This window comes from Pipistrellus kuhlii, unplaced genomic scaffold (genome assembly GCF_014108245.1).
Source record: "Pipistrellus kuhlii isolate mPipKuh1 unplaced genomic scaffold, mPipKuh1.p scaffold_m20_p_26, whole genome shotgun sequence".
Taxonomy (NCBI): Eukaryota; Metazoa; Chordata; class Mammalia; order Chiroptera; family Vespertilionidae; genus Pipistrellus; species Pipistrellus kuhlii.
The window spans coordinates 2,594,693-2,606,780 of NW_023425525.1; the positions used below are offsets into that span (position 1 = coordinate 2,594,693).

Here is a 12,088-nt window from a genome sequence, read left to right on the forward strand (position 1 = left end):
AGAAATTACCTGGAAAATGAAAAACCATTCTAAGTAATGAATAGTTTCCATTTCTGTAGCACCAATTGATGTCCCGTTTTTCTATTTCACGCATCCTTCTGCGCGTGTACAACTTGCTGACAAACATGGTCTGATAAGGACACCGCCTCTACCACTGTGGGCAAAGCTGCTTCTGAGCTTAACTCTATAGACTCTGGGCGACATTCATGCATCCAGTTATCCAACCAACAGTCATCGAACAGCTTCTTTAGGCAAGGCATTTCCCAAAGGCCTTGGGGAATAAAAATGACAGCTAATGGTCTCTGCCCCCTAGAGGATTTATTATCTAATTGGGGTAATATGTTATTCTAATTCTGTCCCTCGAATTGAACTGTTGATATTATAATTGATTTAGCCAGTCTTGTGCGGTTGAGTATTTAGAAAGATCTATGCTTGCTCTAAAAGGCCTGTGTTATACACCCTCAGGATAAATACTTGTTTGTATTTCTGATTATTTGTTTGGATCCCTACCAGGAGAGTAACTGGGTCAGAGGGCATGAATGTTTTAGCCTAATTAATTTGAAGAAGTTAGGCAACGTAAGAAAAAATGGTTGCTACCTTCTCTGTTGCTACAGACACTGGACACCGCCTACAGCTCTAAGTGTGTGTCCCTGGCCACAGATTTATAAACTGTCCTCAAAATGGTTCAACCTTTTCTCATTTTAAAGGGTAACATATGAACTATTTCAGTGCTGACAAGAAATTGTCAACTGACATCAATAGTTCGTGTCTAACACGAGCTCACCGAGGTTTTTTCTTGCTTAAATATCTGGAATTTTAGAGAATTAAGAAATCATAAAAAGTATTGTTAGATGGCTTGGGAAGGTTCTTTGACTTAAAATAAAAAAGATTACCAATAACCAACAATTGAATATTGACTTAAAAGCAAAAGTTAGGGAAAAATAGATTACTATTTTGTTAGGGCTTATTAAATTTCATAAAAACATAGTTAGGGTATTCATACTTAGGATAAATTAAGTAGCAAAACATTTGATGCTAGTGTATTTAAAAAGTGTTTTATTGATTTTTTAAAATATATTTTATTGATTTTTCACAGAGAGGAAGAGAGAGGGATAGAGAGCTAGAAACATTGATGAGAGAGAATCATCGATCAGCTGCCTCTTGCACACCCCCTACTGGGGATGTGCCTGCAACCAAGGTACATGCCCTTGACCGGAATCGAACCCGGGACCTTTCAGTCTGCAGGCCGACGCTCTATCCACTGAGCCAAACCGGTCCCGGCCTCTTCACCTACCTTAACTGGGGAACTGAACCCACTACCTGGGCATGTGCCTGGACCTGGAAACAAACCAATGACCCCTTGGTGCATGGGATGGCACTCAACCAGATGAGTCACACTGGGCAGGGCAGTGAATTTTACTTAAGCACAGACTCCTACCTACAGAATTGGGCGAGAGGGGGCGAAATGGTATGGGTGGGGTTCGGAATTCTAACCACGTATTACTTAGCATGGACGTTTTGGCGTAGCATGGAGGTTAGCCTGTAACCATCTGTTGTATCTTTGTAACAGCACTTTTGCCTTCCTAATTTGGTTTGCCTGGCTGTTCGCTTTCTTTTCTGTCCTAACCTTCTTGGCTGTGCTGTTTCTTCGTAGGACCATGGGACACAAAAACCGCTATGTCAAGGTGCCTCGTGGTCACATCTGGGTTGAAGGTGATCATCATGGACACAGTTTTGACAGCAATTCTTTTGGGCCGGTAAGTTGCCTTGTTGCTGTCGTCATTGGATGTCAGAGGTCGGAGCGAAGGTGTGTCAGACTGTTCACTCAAGGAATCCAGCTAAGACTGGTCATGAACCTCCCAGTGGAGCCATTGGTGTTCCATCATTTCCTTTTGAGTAGTCGAGACTGGTCATTGAAGCCATGGTGTATGTGTGTGTGTGTGTGTGTGTGTGTGTTGCGTAGAGAAGAACGCAGATGCTTCCATGAAGCATGAACAGGTGCTTCCAGCTGACTGGCTGATCCCAGTGGGAGGGCCTTTATTCCCCCCCAGAAATGCTTTGTAGCTTATGTTTTCAGTTAGTGTTTAACTTGATAGAATATATAAAAGACCCGTAGGCCTTCGTTTTCTACACCATTCCTTAGACATGCAGGCATCATGGAAGTCACATTGGTAAGAAACACGCTGTCAGCATCAAATTATAGCAGAAATGCATAAATTAAAAAATATATAACAGAAATGCAGATGTTTCTTATGCCATGCTAATAGTACATAAAATATGTGACTAAATGGATATTATACTGAGTGGCCAGATTATTATGATCTCTGAAGGCATAATAATCTTACCACTCAGTGTACTTCTCTTGAGTACCTCATTTATTTGATATCAATGATACTATAAATTGTGCACCTGATCAGTTTTCCCTTTGTACCAGCTGATAGAAAGCTCAGGGCAAATAAGTGGTTGATCTCCAGCAAAAGTCTAGAGAACTTTGGTACCCATTTGAGATACAAATACACTGAAATATATATATTTCTTCAATTTGAACATGTACAGAGATTCTCTACTTATAAACCACCACAATAAATCATTATGTAAAGCAAAGAAAATGTTAGTTACTAGGAATTGCACCTGATTTCTGGTTACCTATGTCTGCTTAAAAACTTGGATATTTACCAAGTAGGTTTTCTTAAAGTGAGTCATATCTATACTTAATATTTATGTGTAAGTTAGTATTGAACACCTTCAGATAGGTTTGCAAAAGGGTGTATCCCCAGATTGTTGTCTAAACTGACTGTTGGTGGTGTAATTGTTGAAATCTATTTGCATATTGTGAGTGATCACATTGCAGTCACCTTACTCACCTTGGGCTGTAAGTACAACTACGTGGATGCACTTGGATCAGAACTATAGGTAAGTGGAATATCTTCAGGAGATGACTTCTTCTAGTTGCACAGACAACACAAACTTCTGAAATAGTCATTATTTCACAAATATAATTGACTCTTTGTATCTTATACCAAAGTGGGACAGGCAGATTGGAAACAGAGGTCACCCGAGGTATAGAAGTAATTGCTGTGAACAAATCCAGTAACAACTTGAAAGTGAAAATAAATCACCTAAAAGCATCTTTAATTCTCTCTCAATGAGATTAAATCCAATTTCACGTATCAGTTTGGACCAATTCTACACTAAAATGTTAGTCAACTTTAGTTAAGGTTTTATTGGTTTTCATTTTCAGCAACTCTGCAATAGAGTGTTAAAAATCACTATTTTGCTGTTGGTTGTGGGATGTGGGACAAGAGTTAGAGATGGCTTTGTTTTCTGTTTATTAATAAGTTAGTCCATGCAATATTGTTTAGACATTACTCATAGTGAGTTGTATTCCACGTGCCTTCTTGTTGGGAGAGAGAAGCATTGAGCTCAGTTGCACGCAACACTCAGAGTGTCCGTCCATGGTGCTGTTGCTCTTCCTGGTGTCTTTTGAGCCATTGAGCTAAGAGTTTACCCAGGAGCGTGTATCAGGCGTGGACACTTCCTGTCACTCCCATCTTAGAAAAAAGAAGGCGAGAACCATGTGTGAAGGACAATTTCATTGTTTATTACAATCAAAACTACCGCAGGCTAACCACTGACAGCCATGTGGCTTGTAGCACTTCACTTCCATTTGGCTGATGTCACGCTTTTAAAGGAAATCTACTTGTTAATTACAACTTGAGCCAGTAATGTGAGACTGAGACACAAAATGACTTTGAAATTGAGTGATCCTTTTCTTCCGTTCTTAACGGCTTTGTATTTACAGAGTGTCTTTTGGTTTATGGGTTGGACAAGCTATCAATTTTCATTCACTTAACTAGCTTTTTTTTTTTTTCTTGGTCAAAATTAGATGAAGAAAGTTTTCAAGGATTAAAGAAAACATTTGTTACATATGTATTAACCTATTTGTGTTTGATGAGTTATAAGTACATAATTTTACTTTAATCATGAGTTCTCATGTTCTGTGTTTCAACTGCATTCATGCCTAGGACAAAATAATTAACAATATTAATATTGATGCTCCCCAACAAGTTTAAGAGGACAGGGGAGGGGGGTGAAGTGAAGTAAAACCCCACAATCCTGATTTAAAGCTAATCGGTGATGTTTGCTGTACAGAGAATTCTCGTTGCATTTTTTAATGAAATCAGTTTTTATCTGAACAATTTGTTAATTATTTTAAAGTTTTTATAATTCCAAAAAATAAGAACTAAAGTTTTCTAATTCTAAAAATCTAAAATAATCTTGAATTTTGAAGTGCAGACAGACTTGAGAATTATTCTGTTTTCCCAGTAGCTTTCGGTCTGTGTTTTTTGGTTTATGGAGAGCGCCCTTGGAGATTGTACCTGCGAAGTCAGTAACTTTTCTACTGGCCCATCCTTTCCTGCCCTTGAGAAGAGGGAATGCACTTTTCTGGATGTAAGCAGCCTTTCTAGATGCAGCCAGGATGGTCTCCCGGATGCTGATCTTGACTTTGTGGAGATTGATTGAAGCCTTTACCTTTCATTTTTCCTCCCGAGTAATTTCAGCAGTGCATCCACATACAGTGGGCATGCTTTGACTCTTTGAATAGTCACTGTCCTTTATCATGGAATCTACCCAGTGCATTTGACACCATTGCCCTCTGGCAATCACAAGGGGGCTGACTTTCTCCATACTAAAGTAGACTTGTCTAAAGTTCTTGTCTAAAGAAGAATAAGAAAAATAATGTCTCATTCTGTATGTTTTTTCCTAGTGTGTTATTTCCCACTTGTTTTTTAAGATTTGAATTTACATTTCTGATTGGCGCATTGCCATGATGTGTAAGCTCTCAATTTAACAGTTTTACAAGTAAAAGATGAACAATGGGATATGAATTTAAAGAGCAATGTGGTGTTATAGGAATTGACAACATTGCAACAGAATAAGTCCTGACTCCTCTCCTTCTCTAACTTGTTGGGATGCCATTCGGGAGAGAAACTGGTAGGTGCACTTAGGATCACAGATGATATGTTACAATAAAACAGAAAATCATGACATCTGATTATGGACCTCACCAGTCACTCACTTAGCATGAGTTTATATGGGCTTATGTCAAAAAGGAAAAGTTTTCTCTTCCCTGAATCCATCTTACACAGACTGTTGATCAAATGAGCATGTGTGTGTGTGTGTGTGTGACTAGATAGGAAATGTTTCCATTATGAGTATATCTTTATGGAATATCTTGGTTCTTTGCCTCTTGAATATATATATTCATCACCTGGTGATAGAAAACACCCTATCTTCCTTCTCATAAGAGAAATTTTCTATCAAATGGCTTGAGCTTAGATTCTTAGTGTGAAAAATAGCTTTTGTAAATTTTCTTTAAAATTATAATTGTCTGGAAGTGTTTCCCAGGGCCTACTGCCACTTGCATTCACTGGATTATATATTAAAGACTAGAGGCCCGTTACATGATATTCGTGCAAGAATAGGCCTTCCTTCCCCTGGCTTCGCTCCTAGCCACCCAGGAGCCGGCAAACCCTCACTCCAGGCCCGCCAAGGAGCCGGCAAGTCCTAACTTCTCTCTGGAGCACTGCTCCTGTAGCTCCCTCTGCCGCCCCTCCCCTCACATAGAGGTGTCCCACCCCTTCCAGCCGCTCAACACCTGCATATGCAAATTATCCCGCCATCTTTGTTGGGTTAATTTACAATACATACTTACTTTGATTGGCTGTTGGCGTAGTGGAGGTACAGTCAATTTACATCTTAGTCTATTATTAGGTAAGATACCTGATGATTCTGATATGGAGGGAGATGGTTGCTTGGAATGTCGGATAAGCACTTCTTTTGGGAAGTCCTGTGCTCTGTGAAGCAGATTAGGGTCTTTCTCTTCCCCATCACTGCTTCCTGTAGAGGATACAGAGACATTGTTTGCCAGCATCCAAAGCAACCGCTTATAATAAATACTACGCATCTTACGCATCTTCTGCTCGCTTTCAATTGAAAGCACATAAAAAGCAAATTTTCTGCTTGTGTGTGTACATGAATACTGTGGATTTTCAAATAGTTACTTTTAATTATTTCCAGTGAGCTACCTCTGCTTCAATTAAAAAGACATGCGTGCCATAGTTCTTCCTCCCATTTGATATAAATACCCATTCCAGTACTTAATGTTTGAAATGTCCTCATAGATATTAAATCCTTTTGGTAAAAACACAAATGGGACTCTCCTCAGCCTCCATGTAGCTGGTGCATTTTCTGTCTTTGATGTTTTCCTGTCATTTTTATCTAGTTTTAAGTCACAAGCCACTGAGATATTTTCATCATTTGGGGGTCTACTGATTTGTTGTTTGTTGTAAGGAATATATGTTTTCACAGAAATTCTAGTTATTTAGTATCTAAAATAAATATTTTAACTTCATTGACCAAAGGACATTAGGAAAAAATCACAACACAAAAAAACAAATTTGCCTTAAATATTTCAGATAATCTTTCCAAATGTGGGAAAGTATTTGATCCTTAGGTTTGTGAGCACAGTGTCACCTTGTGAACGATTTGTGTTCCGGAGGCATGAAGCAGAGCTGAACAATTTGTGTGCAGGAGCTATGCCTGATGTACTGCCTCCCTATGAGCATGGGAACTGCAGGTCACACTAAACAGGAATTCTTCTGAGTCCCAAGTCACTTGGAAAAGGTCTGATCACTTGTTTCATGGACATCTAATTACTACAATAGTAGTCCCCCAGGGTGTTTTCCTGAAGCAAATGTGCCCAAGAGATCATAGTTTTAGACTACCTGGGTCTCAGAAAGATTAATTATAATGAAATGAGCTGATGGCCTGAAAGTGAGGATCTATGAGAAAACGTTGGAGTGAAGGTTAAATTTGTAGTATTCCATGGACCCTAGTGAGATTCAGAAAGATTTTCCTTCTTAAAATGACTAGTGAAAAGTGAAGGATAAGAAAAGTTGATTTTTTTTCTTTGTATACAATACAGAACTTTCATTTATGTCCTCAAGATTTTTTTTTTTTTTCATTTATTGTTTTTCCGCATTGACTTTGGCCTGGATTCGGATGGTTGGGAGGGATAGGAGAGACAAGGACTGAGTTAACCAGGAAGAGGTTCCTGGGTCAGGTCACACACGTGGAAAATGAACATTTCAGGAGCTTTACTATCTCATCATGTCTGTTTTAACTTTTTTCCAACTTTACACATTTTGGGTAAAAAAAAAAAAAAGAAATTCAGTATGTGGTTAACAAAACAGTCTTCTTGCAGATGCAGGTAGAGGAAAGCAAGAGAAAGAAAAAAGAAGTTTCGATATTTTTAAAAATTAAGTTTTGAGGTCATGTGACAAAGTGGGGGAGGTTGGGCTGGAGTTTTGGGAGATGTTGAAAAGATTCAGAGGTTCAAGTCGTGGACAATAAGGACGCCTTGCTAGTCCCAATCCTCTCGTCACTATCCAGAGACACCTGGTGCCCAGGCAGAGCAAGTAAGAGGATCAGTAGGCCCGAGACTGTCCTACCTGTGAGGAGGGCAGATCCCTGCGGCCAGCCACAACCCTTCTCCGTGTGGGGGACAACAGAGGTCTTAGTGGTGTGGGCCTCGGGTACTAAAAACCACACAAGGGAACTCTGAAGTCCCCCGGAAGGGCCTGGTGCAGAGTCCCTGAAATGGGTGAAGATAACAACTGTTCGGTAAGAGCTCCTGTTGTGTACAATCCGCTGGGCCGCCTGTGCTGAGGGGAGTGGGTTGAGCCTGGGCTGGTCAATGGGCACCGGCTGCCTTGGCAACGCTTTGCCTGTGCAGCGCAGGCGGTCCTGTGGACACGGAGAATGGATTGACATTTCCTCTGTTTATCTTTGAAGTGTAGCATTTTCCTTGTGTAAATCCTCGCGAGCAGCTAGAGTAACTTTTATTTAAAACCAGCCCTTTTCAAAGAAAGAGAAAGGTCATTAGACTATGTTGACAGGATCGGAATAAAGCGTTCTAGTCACACTTCCTTTGAAAAATGATGCTTAGACTTAAATTGGTCCTATTTTCTTGAATTGGTCAGATTTTCTGCAGAACATGCTTGTGTTCATTCCATTGTTGTCAGGAATGAAAATAACCTATATTTCATATACAATGGACAGTAACAACAGTCCTAGGGATCTTAAAGTCATACAACCTCACCGTGGTGTTTTCTGGGCGTTTCTCACGGTTCCCTTAAACAGAGCTGGAAACCTTAGGTATTTCATGTAGGTGTGGTTCTCACTCAGCTCGTACAGACCAAGGCACGCACTTCATACAAAGGCCAAAGCCAATGCAAGGACAGCCACCTTAAAGGAAATACCTGTCTAATGCACGCAGGTCATTCTCAGAAAGAGCCCAGTCTCCGGAGCAAGATTCCAAAGGAAGACGTGCCCAGACTGAGAAAAGAAACACAGAGTACCCTCGCTTTTAGCTGGATTTGCTGCTCTCCCTCAGGACATCAGCATCACATCAGGAGAGCACATGGTCTGGAGAAGAGAGCAGGGGTGAGAGTGCCAGGAGGGGTGGCGACGTCAACAGTGACCACCCCACCCCACTCCCGCCCCCAGATCAGAGACAGGCTTAGCTTCCGTTTCCGCCACATCAGATCTCTCTGCATCCCATCTTTCTGCTCGTGTGGAACTCATTTTCCACATGGTTTCCTTCCCAGGAGCAGATATGTCAGAGGACTGTCATTGTGCTTCATTGCGATGGCAGACGCCACTCCTTGGGCTGTTTAATTAAGAAGTAAGCATGTTCACTTCTCAGAAACATATCTTCACTGACAGCGGGTCAGGGGCTGGGATCTAGCCCAACAGGCGCAGTGTTATTAACTTATAATTGATAAGATCTTAGAATTATTTTAAGAGTGAGATTACATAAACCCTTATTATTTGTAAGACAGAATCGGTGACTACATAGAAAAATGAAATGGACCATATGAAGGGTTGGAAAGAGGAGGGAGATTGGCTATTGCTTTGCCTAGACCAGTGGTCTGCAAACTGCGGCTCGCAAGCCACATGCAGCTCTTTGGCCCCTTGAGTTTTTAGCAAAGGCCAGCTTAGGAGTACCCTGATTAAGTTAATAACAATGTGCCTACCTATATAGTTTATGTTAAAAAAATTGGGCTCTCAAAAGAAATTTCAATCGTTGTACTGTTGACATTTGGTTCTGTTGACTAATGAGTTTGCCAACCACTGGCCAACCATACCAGGAGAGCCTGCCCTTGAATTTACTGGGATTTGAGGTTTGAGATGGAATTGCCTCATTTAAGTGGCACCTACTTATAGAATATTTGCGGGGTAGTTGCTCCTCACTTTTCTTAATATGCAGACACCAAACTAGGTAAGTGACTCTGACTTTTCACTAAGCTTGGAAGAGATAACTGTCTTTGGAATTTTTAATTTTCCTAAGTTTGTCAAGTAATCTTAACAATGGCTTTGCTTTTGTGTCCGCATCAATGACTTGAGACTTTAAAGTCAGCTTGGTTGTCAGTGCCTTAGGCGATGGTTTCTTATGTAGTGGAGTTATCTGAGGGCCCTAATGGGTCAGACTGACCGCAGTGGTAGATACTGTTTACAAGTCAGAACCTATGGGTTTGTGGTCTGTGGAAACTTGTCTCACCTGGTGATTCTAGCGAGTGGGAATGCAGTTCTTCATCCCAGGGTGGGGGTCACGCCCAGGGTGCGCTCTGTGGACGGCGTCACAGACCTCACGGCGTCCGCTACGTCACAGGGCTTCCTGTCCTTGTGGATAGTTCTGCCCCAGTGCCCCCTCCTGTCACTAAGGATTTTTCTGAAAACAACTCTGATTTCCTCAGGGCACTTCCTCAAACAGCGTCATCAGCCTGCAGTACTGATCACGCTAAATGAAGGGATGGTAGGAGCCTTCCTTTCGCATCAGGCACCAGCCCTGTCAGTGTGGCTCAGTGGCTGAGCATTAACTTATGAATCAGGAGGTCATGGTTCCATCCCCAGTAGGGGCACAGGCCCGATTTCTGGTTTGATTCTCAGCAGGGGGCATGCGGAAGGCAGCCAATCAATGATTCTCTCATCATTTACAATTCTCTCTCTCCCTTGCCCTCTCTGTGAAATCAATAAAAATATAAAGTGGGAGATATCTGTAATACTATCAACAATAAAAATACGTTGAAGAATATTTTTTATTAATATATTTTATTGATTTTTTTTACAGAGAGAAAGGGAGAGAGATAGAGAACTAGAAACATTGATGAGAGAGAAACATTGACCAGCTGCCTCCTGCACACACCCTACTGGGGATGTGCCTGCAACCAATGTACATGCCCTTGACCGGAATTGAACCTGGGACCTTTCCGCAGACCGACTCTATCCACTGAGCCAAACTGGTTTCGACTGAAGAATATATATATATATATATATATATATATATATATATATATATATTTTTTAAATCAGACACAAGACAATTTTACCACTTTCATTCAGGGTTGTGCTGAAAAGGCATTGCCAGTGCGGGTTAAGGCACGAAGGAGAAGAAAAGATGGAGAGATTGAAAAGAGAGATTCCAGACTGGTTTTCTCTCTCTCAAGTGTGTTATTTCGTCTCAGAAAGCCCAAGAAGAATCTGAGCGATATTAAATCAGTTTTTTGAGTGTACTAGTAGCGTAGGACTGTTGTGTGCAATAATCAAGCATGTCTAGACATCATCATCAACTAGAAAATACACTTTAATAGAATTTGCCTTTCAAAATAGCACTAAGAAAATTCAGGGTAGTGATTGCTTCTGGGAGTGAGGGGGACAAGTGTGATTGGGGAAGGGTGAGTGGGCCACCAGCGTCCTGGTACTCTCTTGTAAGTTAAGCAGCATGATGAGTGCACAGGCCTTCATTATATTATGCTTTATGCCTTCCCTGCCTAGAATATATAGAATATTTTAAATAACTACACAAGCAAAAGTATTAAAAGTTGGCATCAGCAGCTACCCATTACTCACAGCAGGTCTTCTCCTAGTGTGTGCGGGGCCTGGGCACAGGGTTGACATAACACAGGTCTAAATATTTAATAGCTACATCAGGTTAACAGACTGCTGGAGGAAGTATGTTCCTTTCCCTTACTGGAATAACATACATTTATACACTAAAACCGGGAAACATATCAACATGACTGAATTTAATTACCCATCACCAAGTCCGGGTATTCTGCTGGCAGGCCTGTGATGTTTGTGAGAGTAATCTAATAAAAGCAGATATAATTCGTGAATTATTATATGCTTATTCATAAACACTTTCTGGCCTCCATTTCAGCAACATCACTATGTTGTTATTATAGTTCCATATAATTTGCATTCAATTTACAATAATTTTACAAAGGATTAAAATAATACTTTATTGCATTTGGAGCATAGAAAAATCAGAATATATGTTTATCAAAATATAAATGAGAATAGTCCCAGGACATATACGCATCCCCCTTGGACACAGACAACAACGTGGTTATGGCCAGAGCGGTGAATGGGGGACATCTGTAGTAATGTCAACAATAAAAAAATCCTTCATTAATAAAAAAAAAGAATGGGAATGAAAACATATTGTGAAAAATTACAGAGTAAACTTTTTTCAAAATTTTCTAACATTTTTTTGTAAAACATCAAAAGTATCTTTTAAAACCTAAAGGCAAAATAAAATGACTACTAATGAACACAAAAGTGCCATCAAAATTATTTAAATAAAACAATTAAGTTCTGCCGAAACCGGTTTGGCTCTGCGGATAGAGCGTCGGCCTGCAGACTGAAAGGTCCAGGGTTCGATTCCGGTCAAGGGCATGTACCTTGGTTGCGGGCACATCCCCAGTAGGGGGTATGCAAAGGCAGCTAATCGGTAATTCTCTCTCTTTGGTGTTTCTGACTCTCTATCTCTCTCTCTTCCTCTCTGTAAAAAAAAAAAAAATCAATAAAATATATTTTTTTAAAATTAAAAAAAAATTAAGTTCTTCAAGAATTAACTCTTGTTGCACATTTTATAAAACTAAGTCTGCCTGCAGGGTGCGAGTTCAGTTTCCACGTGGTCGTTGGTGTAGGAGTCAGCATCGCACCTCATTCCTTTTGACTC

At 40.5% G+C, this 12,088-nt stretch overlaps 1 protein-coding gene across 2 annotated transcripts in view; it reads left to right on the plus strand.

Annotated features, from left to right (window-relative positions):
* IMMP2L (inner mitochondrial membrane peptidase subunit 2) overlaps nucleotides 1-12,088 on the plus strand; it is a 364,131-nt gene that overhangs the window by 279,205 nt on the left and 72,838 nt on the right. For both annotated transcript variants that reach the window (XM_036453751.2, XM_045587193.1), the window contains one exon: nucleotides 1,655-1,757. In XM_036453751.2, coding sequence (XP_036309644.1) covers nucleotides 1,655-1,757 — 103 coding nt within the window. The remainder of the gene's footprint in view (nucleotides 1-1,654; nucleotides 1,758-12,088) is intronic.